The sequence below is a fragment of the Ixodes scapularis genome, unplaced genomic scaffold (genome assembly GCF_016920785.2).
Source record: "Ixodes scapularis isolate PalLabHiFi unplaced genomic scaffold, ASM1692078v2 PGA_scaffold10__122_contigs__length_95168666, whole genome shotgun sequence".
NCBI classification, from domain to species: domain Eukaryota; kingdom Metazoa; phylum Arthropoda; class Arachnida; order Ixodida; family Ixodidae; genus Ixodes; species Ixodes scapularis.
The window spans coordinates 72,413,939-72,440,314 of NW_024609836.1; the positions used below are offsets into that span (position 1 = coordinate 72,413,939).

The 26,376-nt window shown below is 44.3% G+C and overlaps 1 protein-coding gene across 1 annotated transcript; it reads right to left on the reverse strand.

The window, feature by feature from the left end:
- On the reverse strand, positions 1-24,712 carry LOC8052911 (protein farnesyltransferase subunit beta). Its single transcript, XM_029974162.4, has 12 exons — positions 24,536-24,712; positions 24,217-24,284; positions 22,661-22,736; positions 21,384-21,475; positions 20,720-20,769; positions 18,727-18,823; positions 18,154-18,237; positions 16,813-16,899; positions 14,568-14,697; positions 13,058-13,302; positions 10,674-10,788; positions 1-5,093 (listed from the first exon to the last, which is right to left on the reverse strand). The coding sequence occupies exons 1-12, from the start codon at positions 24,644-24,646 to the stop codon at positions 4,992-4,994; spliced, it is 1,257 nt and encodes a 418-aa protein (XP_029830022.2). The 5' UTR covers positions 24,647-24,712; the 3' UTR covers positions 1-4,991.
- Positions 24,713-26,376: the final 1,664 nt, after the last annotated feature.

The window sequence follows — 26,376 nt, forward strand, 5'->3', positions numbered from 1 at the left end:
TTAATTTTAGTTTTTATTGCAAACATGAATTATAAAGAAAATAAAAGGCGACGAAAACGGCACTTTGATCCGAAAACTTGGATGTTCATGGAGCTTCATCAAGTCTGATAAGGGGAAGAAAAAATAAACCCAATATGGACAAACTTGTTTTCTTTCTTTAAGTCACTAGCACACCACCTTCGCACTCACACAAAATTCGAGCAAATCTGCCCAATCTAAAAGAACAATATCAGGTCTCTCGTTAACAAAAGGCACGTTGGCCAAAACAAGAACTGATTTTCCCGAATAGTCGTGACCTGGCTTTAATCAATGAAGCTAACTCCGATTTGGCCTGGAAAAGTGAGGCATACCACAGTCGAAGAGAGTTGGCCGGCTGCCAAGCCCTTAAATCAATTGTGCCTTAAAACACAATTAAAAAAAAAAGAAAACAACTAAACGAGAAAGAAACGATACACAAGGAGAACTATCTCTAAACTTGCCAATAAGTTGACTCCTTCATTCTCCAGTGTCAATAAACGTCTTTTTACTCACTCACGTGGCGACGCTACACAGGGCCACTGTAACAGGGCGTCGCGTGCCTGGCTGGAAGGCTAAGACTGGAGTCAGTGTCAACTGCATTACTCATAAAACGCAATTCTGCATATGACGGTCTGATCAATAGATCAAAATTCTTCTTTTTTTTTTTTTTTTTGCTGTTTTTGTAGCAAAATTTTAGGAAAACTCGATGATGACATTGGTCGTTCGAGACTGACAAAACTTTCAAAATTCCAGAATTAGAAAGAAGATATATTTAGGAAGCACACAAGAGTTAGATCAGGCGAGACCAACATTTTTTTTGGCAATAGCACCTTTGATATATAAAAAAAAAATTATTTCTCCATCCGAATGTTATGTGAAACAAATACTATATGGAGCAAACCTGGCCTCTAGGTTTTGGTGCCTATTGCCATATATTCAGTGTTGGGAAGAACTTTAAGTATAATGTACACAAAGTACTAACTTCAGGTAGGTCTAGAAAACTTGAACTTTACATTATCTGAGTGTGTACTTGTACTTATTTTTCCTGGTAATTTCCGAGGAAAGTACAACTCGCGACTTCAGAGTACATTCCCCGAATTTGGTCTGGTTAAATTTGTATCACTAAACGATACTTCGTCAATTCTGAAGAAATACTGGGAGGCATATTCTACTCTCACTAGAAGCGCGACTCTCTCAGGGTGAAGTAATGGCGGCTATAAGACTGATACAAATAAGTGCCTTACTAGTTGACTTTGCCAGTGAGAGTGAAACAACTATACTCTGGCCACTTCACTTTATCCAATATTCGCCACCATTTCCAAAAATAACTGATGCACCTCAGTTACCCCTAAAACAATGCATACAAAAATCTTTCAGCCTTTCCACTCTGTGAAGAAGGAAGACCAGCAAAGCAGTACTATGGTGGGACGACCTCAAGGACGACGCTTAGAGGACGACGTCTAGGATGACCTCAAGGACAACTTCTAGGATGACCTCAAGAGCGACGTCTAGGACGACCTAAAGGACGACCTCGAGGACGACGCTTAGAGGACGACGTCTAGGATGACCTCAAGGACAACTTCTAGGATGACCTCAAGAGCGACGTCTAGGACGACCTAAAGGACGACCTCGAGGACGACGCCTAGGACAACCACAGGGACGACATTGAGAACGACCTCAAGGACGACGTTTATGAAGACCTCAAGGAAGACCTCTAGGACGACCTCGAGGACGACGCCTAGAGAAATTCAGCCTTTTCACCCAGGTAAAAACCAGAGTGAAAAGGCTGGAGAGGTTGCCGCCATCTATGAGCGAGGCCGGTAAGCCGGTTGCCTGGTTGCCGCCGTCGCTCATAGATGGCGGTAGCTGTCCAGAGTATTGTGTAGACATTTGTTTGGTACCGGACACGATCCTGGGGAACCTAGCCCTTAACAGCTCCGCTGCAAAAAAAAAAAGATAGGACAGGGGTTTTAAACTTATTTGAGTGCAGAGGCCAGCAGATAGCCTACCCCAAAAGGTTGAGGGACAATGTAAGGGAGGGGAGACAATATTTTGCTATTTTGAAAAAACAAAACAAAAAAACATTAGTGGTGTTTTATGTTGCAAAGCAGCCGACTGTCCAAGAGACACCACAGAGATTTCCTGGACAGTACCTTGTGCTCTCTGTATTTTGTAAGCTCACCATTTTACTATATTTAGCACACAATCCTTGCCCTGTCGCACAATTCACTAAACTCAACAGGCATAGAAATAAAAAAAAAAAACTCTGCATACGGCAGTTTTTGCTTTCCTGACGTCTTTTTATAGCCACATTATAAGAAAATACTTGCATTTTAAAAGCATTTTTGGACAGCTAGAAACCTAAACTAATATAGCTTTGACTTTACCAGTTCCTCCTGTCGAGCGAGAGTTTGTGCAGCTGAGGTGCCTCTTTGATCAAAGAGCTCACGCTTGCAGCCTAGTAGTGGTATTGCCGTGCCAGTTGATTTACACGAGAAAGGACTAATAATCAAATATTTAGACAAAGCAATACCCACAAGAAAACAGAATAATGCGAAACATAACCAAGTTATACGAGCAGAGCTCCTTTTGAAGTGGAAATGAATCGACGATATTAAACTATTGTTTTTCACACATGTTGCGCTCAAGGCATGTAAAGGGAACTCACAGCTGCGGAAACCGCGTGGGCCATGTTCTAAACCTGGGGTCTCAAACATGCGGCCTGTGGGCCACGTGTTTGAGACCCCAGTTATAGGGGAATAAAAGGGCATCATGAAAGATTGTTAAAAAGTTCTTGTACTTCAGTTAAATACCTCGTATTTATAGTACTTCACTGCAAGTACACTGCACTCAGTGTACTTACTACTTTACTTGAGGTACATAACCTTTAACTTACTTTGCACTTTATTTCGAGTACTTTTTAGATGTACTTTACCCAACACTGCATATATGGCATTGAAAAGAGCTGCATTATTTGGTATGGGCTGGATTGTTCACGCAGAAAAAATGGTATAGGTTGGCTTGATCATACAGTAAAAAGGGAAAGCATTTTTACTGCATGAACTAAGACAAAAAAAAAAGTGAAACCGTTTACAACTCCCTGTAACGCCAAATTAGAGCGCAGCTCTTGAGGAGGAGGAGGGAAGGGTACTAAGGTGCACGTGTTCTCAAGGGGGAGGGGTGGGGGTCACGTGACCTCCTCCCCCCCCCCCCCCGAGGTCACATGACCCTCCCACGTGACCTTGGGGAGGGTGGTCACGTGATTTGGGGGGGGGGAGGTCACGTGACCCCCCCAGTGACGTGACCCCCAGAGAAATTTTTCCGCTACATTTAGCGGGGAAATTTTTTCGCTACATTTAGCGGGAAAACCTTTCCGCTAGATTTAGCGGGGAAATTCACCCATAATGCATCGCGCGGTTACGCTGACGGCGACAGCGACACCGCTCAAGCTGGAAACGGACGCATAAGAGCTGCGCTCTAAAAATACAGAAAGGGACCATATTGACAAAACAATAAATGGAGAACTGCCATGACGAATGACCAAAAAAAGAGGAGTCAGTTTTTTTTGCGAAAAATTTTCACTATAACAGTATCTTCACTACATTATAGTACCTCTAATTCAGCTGTGCTTCATTGCAGCCCCCAATCATTTTTTTTAACCTTGCCACAAGGATCGCGAGAACGTCCAAAAATACAAGCTGCTCCCGACCCCCCCCCTCCCCCCCCAAGAAAAAAAAAAGAAAAGGGATCAAGCAGTTGAAATATAAAGATTCCAAGAAAACACCACTCAGTATAGTACCTTGAGGTTTACAAGGCAATACCGAAATGGTGGCAATGTGGTGAGTACAAACCAAGTTCGAGAAATCAAGCAACGAGTTGTAGTGCCCAAATTTTAGTAGCTGTTATACATTAACTTTACGGGGTAAGCAATATTCTATTGAACACACCCAAAAACTTTTGGCATAAACAAAAAAAGAAACGGCCGGTTGCTTGTATCTATATTCTCAGTCTATCGGGCTTTACTATTGAGAGGTTGTGCTCTAAACAAATGAATGAACACAGAAGTCCCAGGCATCAGGCAGTGGCGTAGCTAGGGTCAGCACAGCTGTACCACCCCGAGCGCTGCACTCAAATGGTCTGCCGCGCCCCCCCCTTCTAGCGACGCCACTGGTCTCAGGTCCATTTAAGTTAGTACTCATCACAAAGAAGCTCAAACTGAGGCTATGCGACAGCTTGAATCTTCCGTGTAGCTCAGCCTGAGAAAAGCAGAAAGAGACGCAAATGCATTGCGATTGCTAACATTAAGCCAGTTCAATAACCAACGTAGCAGACCACAGAAAAGAGGTGGAAAAAAAAAGTTTGTTCATTCAGCAGCCAGAAAAAAGACAATTACAGACTTCTCACAAGTTCAGTTTCAAATATACTGGCAAGCCCCATCCAAAAACCAGAAGCCTTGCAAGCCACATCTAATGTGGGTTGTGCAGAACTCAAGCGCAACACCGATAACGAAGAGCTTTCAACACTGCACAACAAGGGCCCTTACAAATTCCTTCGAAAGCTTGTCAAGTTTAGAAACACTTCGACGAAAGTGACCTTTTTTTTTTCCAACGTTATGACGCAAAACGTTTATATACCTTGGCCACCATTTACCATCCGACGCATGTCGACGCAAGTCACTTTCTCCAAACATTACAAAACGTGGTGCAGGTTTAGCAAAACAAACGCCTCGATTCACAGTCGCTGTCGCACCCAATGTTCCGTCACCAGGACTAGGACTTCTATTTGCCAGCACCGGTGCAAACAATCCCTAAAAGAAAAAAAGCATGTTTGTGCAGTGGTGGCAACTTTCTTCCGTCTTAGTAGCTAGAGTGTCAAGAAATGCCTGCAAACAAAGCCTTCCCTCCAGAAAAGGGATGCGCATGCACACAAATAAAAAAAGTCAGCACAGGCGAGGAAGGACAAGTCCAGCAAACTCAGGAATCACAAGTGTCTTCGGGCACGGGGAGGGCACTGAAGTGTTTGAGGGCCGCCATGGCATTCTCCATGCCGATGTTGTACACTGGATGCACAGTGACCTGGAAGCATTGAGTAAATAAGGGCTCAAATTTCACAACAGTCATTTCGATGAACCAGTTTACGATTCAAAACAGATATCCAAGGGACAGTGAAGACACGTCTAAATATCCGAGCCACAAGCTCACAGAAACGGCATGCCGCACTTTAATGTCTCTTGATTCAAGGCTCTTGGCCCACTTTACAACCCATGTTAGAATTAGTGAACTTTAGAGTAAAGAAAGGAAGGGAAAGAAGATTACAAAAAAAAACAAAAAAACATAACCGAGATTGCAGAAGGATGCAAACGAGATCTGAACCGAGGCAAAACGGACGATCGAGCGTGACAGGTCCTCGATTGTTGTAGATAGTTGTAATAGTTATAAATAAATTATGGCAGTTGCTTAAGAATGTTACCTTCATCTGTTTAGAAGCAACAAAAGCCTACATTTGCTGCTGAACAGGACAAAGCAGAACTTACTTTTCTGTAATTTAGTAATAGCTATGGTCATATTTCGATTACGGGCTACAAATATCTCATGGGAACATGCCAGCTAAAGGCTGGCTACACCTGCATTAACCGAAATGACAGCGACACTGGAAAAACCGCAACATGTCACAGCTTGACAAAGCTACTTCTTGCATTTTTTGTCACATTTTGTGAACTTGCATTCATCCTGGGAACTTAGTCAGTCGTGTCATTTCTGTTGCTCTGAACTGCCACAAGATGAATATTTAGTTTATAAAAAAATTCAAGTAAATACCTTGTCAGCTATCACATCACATTTGTGCCCAAATGTCTGCCACAAAATGAATAAATTCTTGACTTTGAGGGCTATATCTTTTAGATTGCTTTCAGTCTAAAACTTAGACCAGTGGGGGGCTGAGAGAAACCACATAATGGGCTGCAAAATGGGTTGTGTTTTAGTCGTGCGAATCAAGCATTTTGAGTTTGAAGCAGCAAATAGTGGTTTTGGCACAATATTTTCAAAATGAAAATCAAATAATTTCCCAGTCTCACTACATTGCATCATGCTTAAACGAAAATTCAGCTGAACTCGTGAAGGTTTTTCCCAACCTTTCCCTTGTCCACTTCTTAAGTCAGTTAATTTTAATATAACTATGTGAATTGTGACAATTAAATGACAGCTTTGTTGCAGCTATCCTAATCGAGGCAATTTATAAATCTGCTAGCAACATGCAAGTATTCTTTCTTCTCTTTCAAGGTTACAAAAACAAAAATAAAAAGCACGAATGATGAACACGGGCTGTCAAGGCATCGCTGCCTAACGTATATACTCTTGCATATTCGCGGCCGATTAGCCCCGTTGAGTGCGCTCCTCTCCGAGCACCTGTGCACTGCGGGGAAGCAATTCCCGCGGAGTCCGCGATCTCCGCGGGTGCTGCCGCTCCGCAGTGCACAGGGGCTCGGTGAGAAGCGCACTTAACGGGGCAAACTGGCCGCGATCAACACTCGTAAAAGTACGAATATCGCAGTTCACCTCGAAGTGATCGCGTGTTACACGCAACTACTATTCGAAAATTTGAATATTCGCACAGCACTAGTTGTGTGCTAAATTAATGGTGAATTAAGGCAGGTTCACACATCTGAGTGTGATCGGCCGCATTGACACAGCTTACGACGAGAGAATGCACTAACGCCACCTATCGCGTGGCCCTAGAACACTTCCAGTCTTAGTAATGTAACTTAACTGGAGACAAGTGTGTTTTCACATCGTAAGAGGCCACAAGCAATTGCAATCAGTTGATCACATTCAAACGAAAATAAGTGAACCAGCTTTTGGCCTTGTACTATTTGAGTGTGTTGGTGCTTTTTAAACATTTAGAAAGTGGAGACACATAAGGGACGATACAGACAGGACAATCTTTGTCCTGTCTGTATCGTCCCTTATGTGTCTCCAGCTATTAGTGTTCTGAACAAACACGAAAAAAGTTAAATGCCGCCTTAATGTCTCCCCTGACAAAGTCAACAAGATAAAACCCGAATAATGGAGAATTATCTGGGAAAGAACTTCCAGATGCTTTCAATAAATATTTCGTGAACATTGTAAATCACAATGTAATGGATAATGATCTTTCCAACATTCCATCCAACCGAAATTCTATTTTTCTTAACCCTGTTGACGGAAATGAAGTACTTACTGCAATTATAAATCTAAGCAATAGCATGGCTAAAGATAATGGTGGTTTTCAGATGAAACCAATTATGCACACTGCAGACTTTCTTGCCCCTTACGTAACGCATATATTTAACCTTTGCCTTAAGCCGTTTTTCCTCGTAAAATGCTGGTTGCCCATATAACTATGTTGCATAAAAAAAGGTGATAAAAATGGCATGTGCAACTATCGCCCCGTATCAATACTTCAACCTTTTTTCAAAAGCACCGGAAATAATTATTTTAAACTGGTTTAGTGACTTTGAGCAGAAGCATAATCTCCTAACTGAATCCCAATTTGGTTTCTGTAAAGGGCTCGGCACAGAATCCGCTTTGCTTGCGCAGAAGGAACTAATCCTGACTGCACATGGAAAAGAAAAATTGGTACTGGGTATCTTCGCGAATTTAACTCAAGCATTCGGTCAAGCAAAACATATACTGCTGGTTCAAAGACTTCAACACTAGGGTTTCCATGGGAAGGCTGCATCCTTGATCATGTCTTAACTACACCGTCAAATCCAAGATCTGTATCGATGACTTCTTCGATCCAGTTCCTGTTTCTTGCGGCATACCACAGGGCAGTATTTGGGGCCCCTTTCTTTTCAACATGTACAGCTGCAACGGAAAAAGAATAACACAAGTGACCGACGACCGGAGCGGCAAAATCGCGATACGCGGCGCTATTGTTCCCGAGCGCGCCGATAGCGAGAGTGCCAGTCACGTTCCATGTCTTAATGCGGGGGTGGCTATCAGAAAGCAGCCCATCCTAAAACCCTAAAACCCAGATATTGAAAGCTATATTATCCCTCAATTTTCTGCCGGCCGCCCCCGCGTTGAGATACGGAACGTGACTGGCACTCTCGCTATCAGTGCGATCGGGAGCAATAGCGCCGTGTGTCGCGATTTTGCCGCTCCAGTGATCGCTCACTTGTGCTACTCTTTTTCCGTTGCAGCTGTACATAAATGACATTGTATCAGTTGGATCTAACATTAAATTGATTATTTATGCCAACGATACCAGCATATTTATAAGTGGAAAATGATCTAATAAAATAGTCGGGGAAGCCAGCTTAATGTTACAAAAATTAAAAGAGTGGACATGCCCAAAGAACTTTAAAACAAATACAAACAAAACAAAAGCAGTCTTATTTTGTAGCAAAGACAAGAATGCTGTACCAAGCCAGCCAATATTGATTCGACTCCTATTGCACTTGTATCCAGTTTTACGATACAGTAATCCCTCCTTACATCGAAGTCAACGGAATGGCAAAAAAATTCAGTACTATAAGGGTTATTTTGATAAAAGCGATAGAGCTAAAAGAAACAGCGCCAGCAGTCTTGAAGGTGAACGGGAACACTACGGAACGCTCTTACCATATATTTAATCATACAAACCTTGGTTATGAACATCTCAAGGCAGCTTTACCAACTAAAACAATATTTAAGAGGAGTTTGCCGATAATTTGATCCAGGCATCAGTTCTCGAACTGCTCCAGGCATCACAAGAACACTGTCACTGCTGCTGCACTACACTTTGTTTCGAAGCAGCCATATGATGTTTTGTGTTTCTACAGTCGTCGGTATTTCCCAAGGTGCCTCTCCGATGTCGCTTCTTGTTCACCCTGGCCACAAGCAAGGTTCATGATCGCAGCATCCAGGGCAGGAGAAACAACGGGAACGACTACATCAACAAGCACGAACGAATCAAAGTTATCCTCGGTGCCTTTGCCAACATGTTTTCACGCAGTCCTGTAGATTGCTGAAGCTCTGGGAATCGTGCGCCGGCTCGGCAAGCATGCTCGCGAGAGAAAACCTGACGTGTGTAAAGCAGTTTGCAATCTTTTACCTTCGGGTCGCATCCCGTCCCGTTCAGTGTGCCTTGCTTGTTCCGCAAAATGCTGGACAGTGTGGAACAGCCAATGCCAGAATGTGAATTCTTTGGCGATTTCGGACTTGAACTGACCCGTTTTCTCAACCTCGCACAACTACTTTCGGTAACACTCCCACTTCCCGATACGACGCACGTGTGCGAGTAGTACGCTGCAAGCGCACCCGCGGAGGCGCGCTCACCCGGGGGCTTCCGAAGGAATGATCTCCTCCGGGCTCCATTGCTCCCTCGACCCGACTGCGACAGGAGTCGGGCAGCATCAACCGCAGGTGTCGTGAGTAGCGTCGGAACATGGACGCTGCTCCCATTGCTCCCTGCCCGCGCCGGCGCATCGACATCGGAAGCGGCGCTCTGCCGTCCCTCACCTGTTTGCTTCGTTTTCTTGTTTGCCTCGGTGGAGAAGGGGGAGGGAATGCAAGGGTCTCCGTGCACCTCTGTGTAGGCTTGCAAGCTTTCGGCACCTCGGCCTTTGTAATAAGCGCGGTCGGCCGCCGATGCACTTGGAATAATCCGGTTCAAAGTGCGGGCAATTCGGTCGGGACCACGTTGAACTTCGATAAAGGCGATAATTTGAAAAATGCGCTTTCGTTATAACGAGGGATTACTCTACTAGGAGTTTTTTTTTGGGAAACTGTCGTGGGATGCACATATTGATTCCCTAGCCGCAAAACTATCCCAAATATTTGGACTTGTCTATTCTAATCGACACCTACTGCCACAAAATATTATATCAATTTATAACAGTTTTGGTCTCATACTGTCATTTAGTCTGGTCATCCACAACATACAAATATGACATAAAATTCACGTTCTGCAGAAACGGTTCCTAAGAGTTGCAGAAAATGTTCCTTCTAACTTTCACACACAAGAAATTGTTAGTAAAATATAATGTATTACCAATCCCAAAATTTAACAACTATCAGTTTTGTAAGGAATTTAAACTCGAGGTCACAACTAAATCATTGTTTTTAAAAGAACTAGCTAACATGCAAAGTAATACTACTGCCTACACAATGCGCCATAGTGAGCCTTGGAAAGTTAGCACTCGTAGAACAATCTACGGGCAAGATATGTCAAATAACAAACTGCCAAGATTACTAAATAGATTAAATGACGAAAATATTTATCCGATAGAAATCACGTTCAAGACATTTTGTAGTTATTTCAGCCCCCAAGCTACTTTTCCTATGTAAAAAAAAAAAAGAAGCTGCGTAATAGTAAATCTTGAGTGTTGCTTGCGATATGCACTCTCTTCTCTTTTTCTCTCACTTGACTATGCCTTAACAGATATCTTTTGCTCGAGTGGCTGTCTGTGTCCATTGCTGCTTCCTTCTCTCTCTTTTTTTTCTTCTTTCTATTAATGCTTGAAATTGTGTTGCATGCTGAATTGTTTAGAGCTGCCGAAATGCCAATGCTGGGGCCTGAGGCTTTGTCAAGCTGTCCTTGTGACAGCTTTATCCACGAGCCTCCAGTATACTGTACGTTGTACCTGAGGATAGATAAATGCCAGTGTCGACCAAGACAAAGTGTGCGCTCACCAGCTCGTTCCTAGGGTCGCCAACAACCCGGGTGGTGCCTAGGATTCCCCCGCCAAAGTGCTGCGCGACGCTCAGCCCGCTGAGGAGGTAACAGGTGTGGTAGTAGTCCCTGTGCCTTTGGAGAGAAAAAATAAGGAGGGAAAACTTTTATTGTCGAAAATGAAAACTTTGCAAAACACTTCCTGGTCAACTCCAAAGGGAGTTGCCCGATTATAACTGCACACTGTACGCCCGCAAATCATTAGTAAAAAGATGAGTTGGTAAATTTTCGAGTGCAGGCTTCGAAGCTAAGGACACTGCAAACAGGTGGAAAAGGTTTGAACACGGAGTGGACAGGTGGGAAAAACGCGAGGGGCCGTGGTTTTAACGTATCTGATGTATCGGTCCCTTTCTGTAACATTCGTAGTATAACTAATAAGCGCGATACACTGACCTCAGCTATAGATATTCAATTTCGCGATCACGAGATCTTTGAGGCAGCACAGTTTTTCTGTTTATCGCTGCGACCGCACAACGCGTCAAGGAGGTGGCATTCTTTTGGCCATTTCTAAATAATTGCCTTCCCAGTGCATTTACATCCCAAGCAACCTGGAAACAGTATGGGCTATTATCAAAATAAATCAGGAAAATTATCATCATACTGCTAGGGTTACTTCAATGAAACCTCCTTACTCTAACATAGTATCAAACACTGCCGCAGAACTCCTGGCGTCTGCATACTAAAAGATCAGCTAATAACCCCACCATCTTTTATTTCTTGTCGCCTCTATCATCTTTACAAGGTTGGCGTCCCACTTTGCCGCTATAACATATTTTATGCATCCTTCATCACAAGAGTGTAAAATGACTGGAATAATTTACCTTCATCAGTCACATAAATTTTTGACAGTGCTCTTTTTTGCTCAAGTGTTAGTAATCACATGTTTCCAAACATTTAACCTTTGTTCATGTTGTTTTTATTGTTTAATTTTTTTTTCACCACTCACCTCTGTAATGCCTTTGGCACTAGGGGTACAATAAATAAATAAATAAAATATGCAGGAAAACTGGCGCCGAATGACATCCCCGCTCCAGGCCAAAACTGATACTGTCTAAGAAACTGACCCAGTTTGCTTGCATTCTAGAACTTATTCATGCACACCATTGCTTTACCTTGGCAGTCCTTATCCGCCGAAGAAAAGCAGAATGATTGTGTGCAGAAGGCAGGTCATCCTCTAGCAGGACATCCACAAGTAGCACATCCATGAGTAAAATGATCACTAGAAGTATGTTTATTAGCAGAATTTTGAATAGCAGGACATCCACTGATTGGGTGTCCTCTAGCAGCATTACCACTAGTGGGATGTCCCAATAGCAGGATGTTCCCTAGCAGGACATCTGATAGCAGGATATCCCCAAGCAAGACATCCTACTCCGTTTCACGATAACTTGGCGAACTGTGGAGGCTAGGGCCCCGCGACCCAATAAGAGCTTCGGAGCGAGGCACATGACCCGACGCCACGGGGCATTCGTGTCACCACGTCAAATGCGAGGTGCACGGCATGGAGGAATGGCTGTCGTCTGCTAGGCAAGAGTCGTCTGCTCCGAAACCAACCAACTTCGGATGAGCGTCCACCACAGCAACATATACGTCCGCTAGAATAGCGAGCACTTTGGGAACAGTTCACGAGACAACCATACGCTCAACTTAGCTGCGAATCTGTGACAGGTGCTAATGCCAGGGCACAATGCAACGCTTTGAGCGAAAACGGCCAATTACGCAGCTGCCGTGGTCGTTGGCAATCGCAACTTATAGCGCTGTGATCGCCAATGACCAGAGGAAAAAAATCGAACGGATAAGCTCGATTTTTTTGGTTTAAATACAATTGAAACTCATAAATTTGTGATTATTTATTCTTTATATCTTCTCGTTAAGATGGAATTGCGGAGGGCTCTGTTGCTCTGGCGATAACGAGGCCCCGGTGGCCTTGTCCATGGAGTGTTATCACGTGTTTTGCTCCGGCGCCCTTATTGGGTTGCGGCGGCCGCAGCCTCCACGATTCGCCAAGTTATCGTGGAACGGAGTATAGCAGGATGTCTAGTAGAAGCATGTGGGTAGGATGACCACTAAAAGTATGCCTATATTAGCAGGATGTCTGATAACAGGATGTCCACTAGCAGGATTACTCCACTAGTAGCATGGACATGAGTAGGATGACCACTAGAAATATGTCAAATAGCAGCATGTCTATTAGCAGCATGTCCTCTGGCAGGAGGTCTACCAGAAGAACCTCAACAAGCAGGATATAGAGTAGTAAGATGTTTTCTGGCAGGATGAACATTACCAGGTACGTCTGCAAGACTCTGCCCACCAGCTTGTGTCTAAACACAGCGTCGCCACTCACTTCCCAGGCTTGTCCACAAGCCCGCCGTGCTTGTCCTGGCAGCAGACGAGGATGTACTCCTGGAGGGCGTCCTGGTCGAAGAGCCAGCTCTCCATCGACAGGGCCTCGTTGCCCATCGCAAACAGAACCTTGTGCAGCAGGGGAAACACCCCGCCCTGCCAGAAGGAGTAGCAGCCGTCCACCAGCTTGTTGGTGCGGCCCTGGAAGCCGCCCTCGAACCGCATCTGCCGGTTCGTCAGCCAACGCTGCACAGAGGTAGAAAGAATGAGAGAAGGGACTGGATCATGCCTCAATGCTCGCTCTGCTATCGCAGACGGCAGGGTATTGGATCTACTCTGCGGTTCGGTTCTCACCAATGGACACAGTCTTATGAAATGACAACTGGTTGTGTTATCATGTTTTTGTTGTTACAGTGTTTTGTGATGCTTAAGGCTTGGAACCCAGCCCTAAAACACATTCTGCATTAAAAGAGGAATACAAATGATCAATGGTGACTGTTGGGCGGGATGGTGCTGAATCTTTGAAAACATGGCCGCGCTAAAGGGACATTAAAATATTTTTTTAAATTTTTTTGCCAGACGATTTATTATGGTGCCAGGAGACTACCTAATCAATATTTTTTGCTACAGTGTCGCATGCGTTTCTAATAAAGTAGAGAAACACAACTGCTCGAAACCAAAACTGGAGTGGGGAGGAAGAAGAAATATAGAGAAGAAAGATACCAAAAGCAACGTGGCTGTGCAACTTTTTTATTTTAAATCAACGTATTTGCAGCCTTTTAGAAGCCACAAAAGACAGGTATCACATCGTTTGTACATTTCTAGTATTGAGTGTGCGCCTTCAATGACCCACGACTTTGATTTTCTTTGGTAGTTGTGTCTGAACCATAAAAAACGGCACGTGACCATGAAGAAGGGGGTGAGTGCGACTCAAACCGGCCAGTTCTCGATTAGTGTGTTTTCAGGTAGAAAGAAAACGAGCTTCGAGCCCCAAATTGTGTTCTGGGTGGTTGGGCTCTCATGTCATGTACAAATAAAAACCTTGGCGAGCATAAATACCCTGTCAGTGTCCCCTAAGGACACCGACAAGAGAAAAGAACAAGACAACACAATGCAATAAGCGGCGCGACAGCGCACAGCATATATCTTTGTCTACTTCTGAGGATTAAACGGTTGAAATCAGCGCACTGCATTGTCTTTTTCTTCAATCTCGCCTGTGTTTGTAAGCACGACCATGTTTCTAAAAGTGGAAGCTACAGTTGTCGTTACTACGTACATAACTGTTACTATCGTGACACAGTCACGACATCGTAACAGTTGCATTCACATAACTAATGTAACCATCGAGCTACGTTAACTTGCAAAGCAATGCATTACCAAAATCGAAAAATTGAGTTACTTCACAGCTTCTCCAATTGGCGAGCGCCACGAAACACGTCAGACAGCCACGCCCCGTCAAACGACGAGACCCGTCCAAGACGGTTTCCCGAAATGCCGGTGGTGTAACGCACCAAGAGCTTCTTGAGGTCGCAGCTGGTCTCCCTCTCCAGCAGGACGAGGGCGGCATAGCCGCAGAAGGTGTAGCCTCCATGCGCCTCCATCCCGGGCACTCCCCCAAACCCACCCTCGTACGTCTGGCACCTGGAACCGATTTGAAGTTGCCATGTAAGCCAAGCTCGTTTTCTTCGAGCGACGAAACCTCAAGGCTGGTTTACGCATTTGCGTTTGAATGCGACAGAGCGCATCGCGCCTGCTTGTGACCGCTTATGAGTGACACACTGCCACCCGAGCTCACTCTAAGCATTACCGACGACATTGACGATATTAGGCGACCTTGGCGGATGTGATGTTAAAAGTGTGTGTCTGAGTGTGTATGCCATGCGTCTTCAACCTTATCCTTCAGTCGCAAACCCTCATCATCACCATATATGTAGTTATTTATGTTCACCCCGTCTTTGACCCGCTATCACGCGGCACCGTGGACTTCCTCGGCACGGGCCACTGCTTTTGATGTGGCGTCGCAGCTGTCACGAGTCGAAATAAATATGGATACAAATAGAACACGCTTGGGCACTGACATCGTCAATCAAGTAGCACTGGAACACTTCCAACCTGCATATATATCTCCTCATTTTTTATTTGACATTCTTTCACCGTGACCTTGAAACGATTCTAGTGACGTGATTGGTCAGGGTCATTTTAGAGCACCTTTCGGAGCTGCCAAAAGTCCATTTTAGAGCAGAAAAAATAACTTTTGGAATATAAGCATACACTTCAGTTTCCTCCATAGTATGCTAAAAGACTGAAAGAAAAAAAAAAACTGAAAGACAATGTTTACTTTGCCTTCCCACTTTTGTGAAACCTTTTGTTCAGCTGCACGGCGGGTTTGATTCTCTCAAACACAGAAGACGCCGCTTAGTTGTGCTTAAAAGCAATAACACGCCAACAACATGCCAAATGATAAATGAAAGAATAAACTGCAGTGTAGTTATTTTTGGTACAGAATCAAGGACAAAACAAATAATATATTCCACTGAAATAATGTTAATAGAATAATTTAGTGCACCCATTGTGATGTTTATTGAAGTTTTAAAGGTTCTAATAAAACTGCCATTCTTAAATCGGATAAAAAACAAAGCTGTTGTATTTTATTATGGATATCCATCACATTTTATATGTAAAATTTATAAAAAAAAATTGCCATGTGAATGATAAATATAAGCCTTATTGAAAAACAACCCCACCGAGTTTGTGAAGGTTGCTTCCAAGCCCCTATTCACTGCTCCAGATAACTTAGTTTTAGTGTACTTTATTGACTGTGTCATCAAACAGATATGAAGCCATTTAAGGATAATAACTAAACAAGAAAGTTGACATAAAAATAAACCGATGGAGCAGTCCATACAGATCGTTTAGCAATACTCAATTATCTTTGCTAAATCTCGAATTCTACGACGATATCGTCAGAATATTGCAGTTCATAATACGAAATATTAAGAGATCGTGTCAAGTCCCTCCCTGGAAAGTGCTTTCTCCCTAGCACACGAGTGCACTGTGACAAAATAAGACACGCAAAATCGCTATGTCCATTTGGCGATTGTCGCTTCACAGTAGTGCACCAGTGTGCCTTGAAAATCACACTCAACGAAGCTAGCTAACCTGCTAGAACAAACCACACACATTCAAAATATTGCAAAACTTCCAAGTACTGCCAGTGTTTGACAGAGATGAAATCAAACAGTGCAATATTTGACGTTATAATCGAAAGATCTGATAATTTGCACAAGCCTACCATAGCAATCTGGACGTGTCGCAGGGCCTGAGCTATATTTTAAGTAGTTTACCTAAGTGGTATTGACTTTTGGTGCAATGTTGGCACAGATTTCTCAAATTGTGGCAAAATGTAACAGGATGTAGTAGGGTAAGCACTTCGGCACAGTTTGGCGCCAATGACGCAGCAATCACACCACTCTGATTCCGACAATGTTATAAGCGACCGTTTCTGGCATAATATAGCGCATAGATTTGATCCTGAAAATACTACAAAACCTTCGGTCCAGTTATATGTGGGTTGGAGGTGTTCCAGGACAACCCGAAAAATGGCGTAAGTGCGCTCTCTCTTTGTAAGCGGTTACAGGCAGGCACAAGGCACTCGGTCGCCCAGATGCAAATGTGCGAGCCAGCCCCCACAGAACACTCTCGAGAACTTTCGCACTGTCTCTTTCCGGCAAGAGAAAAGCAAGCGGACGGACTCACTTGGCGACCCATTCTGCGGTTCCTTCGAAGAGCGACGCAGTCCAGATGTTGGTCAGTTTTGCCACTGCCAGGGCGCAGTAGGTGCCCCTGAAAGGAACGAAAGAGGCGTCGGCACAAACATACGCGCGGCAAGCTCACTGCTCAAGAGAGCGTTCGAGGCATTTAACAAAAAACAATCAACGATGTTAGAAACAAACAGAGAAGCTCAAAAACTGCTATCCTGTCCAAAGAGAAGGTTCAGACAACTTAAAGTCTTCCGAAGCCCTCCAATGCGGAGCACAAGTGTGTCCGCTCCTTGCGGAGGGGGTTGCGGTGATGTCAGAACGCCACGCTCTTATTTGTTGATTAAAAAAAAGAGAAGTGGGTAGACCTCGAGGCATCTAGCATCGAGGTCTACCCACTGTCCTTTCAATCAAATGGCGTCGTTCTGACATCACCGCAATTCCTGCGCAAGAAGCAGATGACTTGCTCTTCACATAGCCTTAGTTTTGGTTTTGCATTAGTACGCGTCGGCAACAGCTTACAGAATGGCAAAAGGTTGGTGGCGGTGAAATGGCTACAAAGGTCCGTCGGACGACGTCTATACAACCATTGCTGTCCTCTGTGGAATAAAAAAATTTTCCTCTGTAGTCATTGACAAGGCGAGAAAAGCGGAAAGGAGCTTCGCGAGCTCTCTACCTTCGACGACGCTTTGGCGTTCCGTGCACCTTGAGTGAACGTGAGCAGCCAAAGCGCGGCAAAGGCACGGAGTGCATGCTGGAGGCCGAGTGTTCAATCGGTGCGCGTTGTCGCTCTGCTAGTGACTACGGCCGGAAAACGCCGTAAATACACAAATCGGAGAAATATTTAAAAAGCACAGCGTAAACAAAGTCCATTCAAGTGGGCAGTGAACGTTTATCTGAGCAAGCGTAAAGCGACATTTTCTTTGAAAATTTTTAACCCGAAACCGAGGCCCAAAATGTAAAACAGTCGAAGGTACAAATGCATATTGTTACCGAGTTCTTCCGTGAAAAGACACAAGTATCTTGAGAGCTTGACAAACATACTGTTGTAGGGGAGGCAAATTTTCATAGTTTGTTTATTTCTGCAAACTTGTGCTTCTAACAAATAAAACTTCCTTTTTTTTTTTTTTTTTTTTTTTTTTTTTTAGGTTTGGTTTTGCGACTGCATATTCTCGCCAAAATGGGACATGCTCCTTTTTCGAGGCAAAATGATGGGACAGCGGAAATGAACCTATAAAACAAGACTGTCCTGGTCACTTTAGTCTGAACACAATAATTTGTACGCAAAATGAAAGAGGTAGTTAAAAAGTGCTCAACGATGGGCAGCAGCCCGACTCACCTGACATCCGATTCGCCTCCCTCATGCATTATGAAGGAGCCATCTGGTTGCTTGACCCTCTTCAGAAAGCTGTACAGCTTTTTCCTGCAAGAGGTCAAGAAAACTGAATACAAACAGTCGTCCCACTGATCACAAACAGGCACATAAAATATATGAAAGTAAATTAGGTGGAAGTAAACCAATGACAACTGCACTAAGTTTCACTGCAGCAACCAATTGTAAAAAAAAAAGGTTTCATTGCTTTACGCGTTTTGAACGCAAAAAAGTCTAACATGTTCTCACATTTTTCTAAAGAAATTTTGACATTTTTTCTTAAGACGTTCTGGTTTAATCAAGAAGCAGTACCACCCTGCTACAACTGTCATACTCAGTCTTGCAAGTAATGTGTAAGTGACGTTATCATGCAGTCCTGCAAAATGCTTCATTCGCGCCACCCTGAAAAGCACACCCGTGCCTCCAGCCGTGCTGCACAGAACACTCAAGAGCAAGTGTAACTTGTACCGCTGTTTGGCATAACTTTCCATAGAAGAAAGGAAATGACGTTGGGGCAGGAGACTGGCGAGGTGTTCGGACCTGTCAATAACACTGTAGGCCTCTTCCGTCCCAAGGATGCAAAGAGCGTTCACAGCGGCATACGTCGGTGCGAGGTGCGCCTGTTGGCCTGGACCCCCTGCAAATAAAAAATAATGCTTCCTTATGTGTTTATAGCAATATTCTGGTGCACATTCCAGGAACCCAAAATTCATCACATCACCTGTAAGCTGAATGTTGGAGGACGACAGTGACATTCAATGCAGAATTCATTACAGTGAAGTCTATGCAGGAACAGGCTGACACAGATATTGACAGGGAAGTAACGACGCAGCGTCTTGTGTGGCATCATGTGACCCCATCGCGTGACGTGATGCAGCCTGGGTCTACCAGCCAGTGGTTCTCAACCACTGATGTTTTCGCAGACCGTGGATCAGCAGAGATGAGGGAGGATCCCGTTTGAGGTGAGGGGAAGGAAAGGGTATAGATTAATTATGATAATGATTTATTAAATGGATATAGCCAAGGGCCACCGTGAAGTAGACTTCCCTCATTGACATGTACACGAGAAAACTCGCCCGCAAAGTGGAATGTTTCTTCTCGACTTGAAAAAAAGACAAGTTTTATTGCCGGGCTTGGCTGATGATTGTGGACTCCAACAATTCCTTCGCAGGCCCCCAATTGAGAACCACTGTTGCAAGCGATCGTCCTTCCAGAGACACTTTGCGTAATCTGCGACATGCTGCCCCGAAGTTGCGCTCAAAAGAAAGTGAGTCTGAATATATTTTTTTTATTTACACCACCTATTTTAAGTAAATGCATATTTTCTAAACATGGAAATTATCAAAGGACCAACTAATAACATTGTGTCATCTTACTTAGGTCAGACAATAAAAAAAGGTTGGAGAGGAAAGGCGGTCGCTCACTGCAGTGAAGTAGTATACTCATATTTATGTGGTAAGACGTGAGTACACCATTGGGAAAATATCATACAGTATTCAATAATGACAACACCTCCTATAGGTTAAAGTTTTAAACACGAACCTACAAGTGCATGCTCTGAACCACATACTTAGCAGCAACTTGCCACCTGTCGAGAAAAAAAAAAACACACACACACACACACACACACCACGGGAGGAAAGAAGGCTTAATTCTCTTGTGGCCTATACCTTTCGAATTTTCTTTGACCGAAGAATGTTTTCCACTCTTTCCCTGCCAAACAAGAGCACACTTCCCGAGACGATTGATGTCTCTGCATTCTTTACTTTTTCTAGAGACCGCATTTTTGGCGAGATAAGAACGCTCTAGAGTCAATCTTTGGTGAGAATCGGGTCCTTCTTGGTGTAAAGAAGAAGTTTCTCCATAATTAGAACCTTTCTTTCTAAGAGAGTTCTAAGAGAGTAATTCGCTCCAGCAAAACATTTAATGATGCACTTTACACTATAACTCGCTTATTCACTCTGCGGCCACACACGTTTATGAGTCGCCTTGGCAAAAACATAGATCCGGACTCGCGGATATCCGCATCCAATCCGCATTCGCAGCCCCTGGCATCCGCATCCAATCCACAATCCGCCAAATCTGATGAATTTTTATCAGCATCCACCAGTTGACCGCAGACATCCGCGGATAATCCGCGAGTAGTTCGCAAACATGCAGGGCTCTACTCATAAGTAACGCTCACCGGCACACTTACAACGGAAGTAACATTTTGAATGAAGCATTTGAGACGTCCAGTTTAAAGAAAGCACACTCTTTGAAATGACGTAATGAGTCCTTGAGACTCCGCCGTACACCAACATTTTTAAAAACCTTTCCAAAACTGTTTATGACGAGATCACTAGATCAGTGCACCGAAACGTCGTGAAAATACTTTCTCATACAAGCACTTTACACTTCCTCAAACAATTGTTTTACACTTTCTCAAACAGTTGTTTTGACATCGTCGCCACACATAAGGTGGTACTGAAAGCACCACAATCTCTTGGCAGAATTTCAAACGAAAACATGAATGTAAAAAAAAAAAACGCACCACAAAAGCCGCCCTCCGGATGCTGACACCTTCCTAAGAAGTCTGCAATGCTGGAAATGTGCCAAATAAAAATAATTATTAGAAGTAGCCAAACATACTTAAGGCTGGTTCGCACATTTGCATTACAACATGATTGACTGCGTTCTGACTGCTTACGACAAGATAACATGCTGGCGCCATCTATCAGGAGCCCCTGTAACTTTTCCAAATCTGCAAGTAACTAGACCGAAGGTTTTTGCAGTATTTTCAGGTCCAAATATATGCATATTCCATGAGAAATGGTTGTTTGTAACATCGCCAGAAATATATAAAACCCACGGTGAAAAAATAATGTGAAAAAACATGATAAAACCCACTCTTAGTCACACTCAAACAAAAATGTGTGAACAAGCCTTAAATATGAAACGGAGTATATGTTCCTGCCACTTGTCAAATGTTAATGAGCTTGAGCCATTGCGTCCTGAGCCATTATCGCTTTTATTCAATGCAGTCGGTGAGCAAACCCAACACTGCAATCGCTTGCCTGTCGTGGCCTGGCAGTGATTGGTTTCTTGGACATTGGGCCTTTTGATTAGGTTTTCAATCTAGACATAAATTGTAAACATAATCTAATCTCCCAAAACGTGAACAATGTTTGCATGTGCCTACAAGAGACAACATTTACCTGGACTTCATTTCAGCATAGATAGAGGTGTCCAGCAACTCTAAGCTGTGCAGGATCCAGTAGCACAACCAGGGACGGCTTGCATCAAGGTCCTAAATGAGCAGAGAAAAAAAATTGTTTTCTTTAGTCAGCCTATATTTAAAAAACCATGGAGCAATTTTTTTACATCCATGTAGTATAATCATTTCTAGAAGAAATCATCACCATTCGTAACATTACATTTTATGTTCAAGCATTAGCTATCAAAGCCGAAGGTGCCGACAGAATGGTTGGTTATGTTCTCTGGTGTCTGATGATTCTAACAACATCAGAGGCCATAAAGCTCTGAAGAATTTTACGATGCCCACAGGCCCGTGTTGGCAATGCCACAGGGTGCATATCATATTCCGAATATTGATGGAGCTCAGCAATCTCCACTGCCACAGTGATTGGACCCGAGCAGAACTTAAATGACAACCGCCAGACTTATTGAGCACCCGTGCTCAAACTCAAATGCTGACACAGTGCACATGTACAATGTTTGCGCTGCATTCAGCTGTAATGTTTTCACATCATAGTCCAACATCAGTAGGCAGCCCAAAGAAAAACAGCAGGTTCTGTGCATGGGCTGATCTCAAATGCCCATAGAAGTATCTCAACTGACCACATAAAGGGGAAAATTAGAAATGCTTCACGAGGAGTCAAACTGTTTTCACCGCAGTTCTTAGGGTGCAAACAAGTACAAGTGCAGTTGACGAAAAGCCTCACGTGGTGCCCCCTAAACATTGTATGATGATACCAGCAAGCTTTCAAAAGGAAAGAAACAGTTTGTTCTTATCATCAGAACTACTTGTAGAACAGAAACAAAGCTTGCTTATTAATGTTAAGCAACTAGCGTGACATATAGAGGTTACAAGTTTGAACCCAATATCAACTCATGGCACCATTCAAACGCCACCTTATTTTTTAAACGTTGATGAAATAACAAAACTAGATGTAGACTGCGAGGGCTTCGTAAATGTTTTATGTTGACTGGACGTGGTATGGAAAGAAAAGCAAAATAGCGATCCTGACCCTACAGGTTTTTACACCTGTACATACCATTCCAGTAATTGCCTTTTATGTACTCCCATATTTGTTTATCGGGCTGTGAAATGTGTTCTGAGCAAGCGCAATAGGCGCAATAGTCATCTTCTGCAAAACATCAGGCGTCACACATACGTCCAGTCATTCGGCAGTTTTTGCCTAGCCGACAGGCGCTGGAAAAGAGTATACTCTTGTCATCATGCTTCACAAACCTGATAAGGCAGGGGAAGATGACTCAGACCCTTCATGAGGAATGCAATGTGGCGTTCGTGATGAAGAACTGGGCACCTGAAAAAGTCAGGTCATGTTGAAGCAAAACGGAGACAGAGCATGCTGGCAAAAAATTAAAAAAAAAAGATCACAAAAGGAAAGAACAGATTATTCAGGAACAGAAAAGGATGTGACAGGTCCTCCACACGTCACATCTTTCTTGTCCTTGTATGTTCCGTTTTCATCAATCAGACGTTACGTCAGGATGTCCGACAGCACTGAGGCATGCCGAGAAGGAGCAATGGTCAGAGACACTGTGACACGGATAGACCATTTGCTAAATCTCCCAAGCGCCCCGGCCCACACTCGAGGAATCATGGGGACGGTGTTCCTTCAGTTCCCTAGTGATCGGCAATTTCGACCAATCTGATGCTTACACACCTTTGAGTGTAATCCAGAGTCATCCTGAATAAGTGTTGTGTAGAATGCAGAAACCCGTCATATTCCTATTAAAATTTCTCATCAATGTCAGCATTCTTCACATGTGCCTGCAATCCACCCTTCTAGTTAAACTGCAGAAATCTCTTACAATATTATAATTCTCGTGACTGTTGTTTTAGCAGGAATTGCTTAAAAGCTGAGAATTCACAACAACCAAAAACAGTATTTAGCTTGGAGTCAACAGGGCCGTTTACAACATTTATTCAACCTGTTTTTAACAGCTTTTTCGGATGGGCTTTCCCGCCAGAGTTTCTGGAAATAAACTTTATTTTATTTTATTTTTTTTTAGCATTTCTAAGTTAATATCAGTGTCTTTGAAGCTGTACGAGAATTATAATATTGTAAGAGATTTCTGCAGCTCAGTCATTTGAAGGGTGGATTGCATACACTGTATCAAAAACGCTGACATTGACGAGAGAGTTTAAAAGTTACATATGAGCGGTCTCTGCCATTACAAGACGGTTATTCCGGATGATATTCAGGATCACACTCAGAAGTGTGTAAGCATCGTATCGGTCGAAATTACCAATCACTAGGGAACTAAAGGAACATCGTCGCCATGATTCTTAGAGTGCGGGCCAGGCCACTTGGGGAATTTAGCATATGGAACTATTGCTAGAATTGTGCCCGGCTCGAAACGAAAAAGAAACGGAAGAGCAACTCGGACAACCCATACACGTGTCACGCCTGTGGCGGTGTCATGCGCAAGAAAATCGTAGAAATTCGGTTGGCTACTTGTGAACGCGGGCGGCCCGTGTTGCTGGTGTTGCGACGTCAAGTTGCTGGGAGAAATTGCCCGTCAGAAGCGGGCCTTCGCAAGATGATAGAACTACCACAGTTCAATCGGATGAGTCCGTATGATGCCACACGAATACACCAGATGACCTGCAGTCATGCAGTTCTACAGCCTCAGCCAAGTCGTAGAGTACGTGCATTATGTTCTACGCTTTGGGACGGCAATATCTTGTTTGAATTCGAACGTGATCAATTTATAGTGAATACTGGGAAAGGCGCCCTAACCTAGAAAGTACGCCTATAGTGAGCCTTCAAGACTTACCCGTCTTCCAGTTTCGAAGCCGATCTCATGTATCGGAAGCACGAGTCAACAGCGTTCTCCACTTTTTTCTGGAAAGACGCCACAAAATAAGTCGCCGGTAACGCGGTCTCCCGTCTCTCGCGGACGGCATTCCTACGAATGCATCGTTGATTCGAGGTTCAGTCGACCAGGAGGCGATATATCAGTGTTTAACTTATCCAACAAATCGGCTGACAAGCGAAACAAGTTGCCGGTTTATATAACGAGCGACTGAAATGTCGGCGGCTGTCAGCTGATTCGACAAGATGCATTCGTGAGCGAGACGGCTTCAAACGCCTACCTGTTCCTCGGACGAAGCCGTCGGGTGGTCATCATCGTTGAAGCGCTGTTTCTCTATGGAGGGACTGCAGCAACGTAAGGGGCGACCCGTGCAATTGTTAGATTCTGCCATCGGTTGGTCTTTTCAAACGCGCACTCGATGAAACCTCGCTCAAAACAAAACACGGTTGGCGGCCATGTCTTTTGAATTTATGAGTTGGTGGACGTACCACGTAGCCACAACCGATTGTTAGGCGGCAGCTTGCGCCACCTGTCCAATGTGAACTTAATTTTTTTTTTTTTTGTTTAATGTCACAGTGCACTACACTTCACCGTACGATGCTACGAGCCACCGAAGCCAATCCAAGGCCGTGCGAGAGTCACGTGACCTTGGAATGGGGGACACAAAGGCACAGCGTCGTGTGTGTTGGCGATGTAGAAGAGGAAATCGAGGCGGAAAGCGGGATCGGCTAGGATAGCTCGTAGAGTCCGCTGCGTCCGGACCAGGGTGTAAGATACACTATCTTACACCCTGGTCCGGACGTAAGGTAAAACCAACGTTACTAAAACACCCAGTTGGGAAACGCACATGAAACCCGGAACGCTTGCGTCCTCCGAGACCAAACTAAATTAGAGTTCCTGTATAGGCTCCCTACGGGACCAGAGTTGCGCATTTGTTTTCCCCGCGCCGCCACGCCGCTATTCGCCGAGATCCATCACGTGAGGAGCAAAGCATCCGGTGGCGTGCAAGAAAGCCACCTTTACGGTCGCTCCGCCGACGTTTCTCTTGCCCCGGCGTATGTACCCCTGCTTTCGCCCTCCTTCTCCTCCTCTCCTGTTTTCCATGCGCGGCGGCGCGCGCGGCGCCGCTATTCGCCAAATTTAGTCACGTGAGGAGCGAAGCATCCAGCTCGTGCGGGGAAGCCGGCCCTACGGCCACGCTCCGAGGCTGAATGCGCAACTCTGCTGCCGTAGGCAGCTATACAGGAACTCTAAACTAAATACGATAGGAGCGCCACCCTTTAGCAGCGGGTGCAACTGCTAGATCGGGGATCACGGGATATGGATGCCATGTTACTGATAAATTTTCCTGGGAGTCTATGGGGCGAAGCATCGTTTTATTTCCTAACTCAGGTCCCAAGAGCTCATTAACATGCTTGGATAATTTACGCAAGGTATAAATGGTTACTTTTCTATAACCACCAGTTTTGTTGCGATAGGTTAAGTATTTGTTTAACGCTGAAAATGGTAAATTCCGCCATCTTGGACGTTGCTGCTTGTCTGGCAATCCTGCCTTCTCCTCTCAACGTTTGCGATTCCCGCAGTGAGAAAAAAGCAGAAAAGGCTACACCAAGGCGTTTGTTGCTTGCAATGAGAGGCGAGAGGAAAAGCGCATGAGGCAACAGAGGGACGTCTGCTCTCAAGCAGGCGACATTGGCGCATATCCTTTTCTAATCCTCTCCCTCATGCGCTGCCATTAAATTGCAAACACTCTCAAAGATTTTAAATGCTCCCACCCTTACTAGAGCCTTCTTAATGCAGCTTGACCTGAACCAAAACGTGCAGCCATGCGGTTCCTGGAGTGGCCGTTGCGATAGTCTTTAGTTCGGTTCTCGAGTATGGATCGGAGCCACTTTTTCAAAGCCCTATGGCAGCTTCCCAACCAAGTTTTTTCAGTAACGTTGGGTGAAACGGTGTATAGACGAGGACAAAATGGGAGACACAGATATCGACAAACACAAGCGCTGACTTAGAACTGTTGGCGGATCGGTGGCCGAGTGGGCTAGAGCGCACAAGCTCAGAGCACATGGAGCAAAAGCTTGCGCTGCAGAACCCAGGATTCTGGGTTCAATCCCTGCCGGT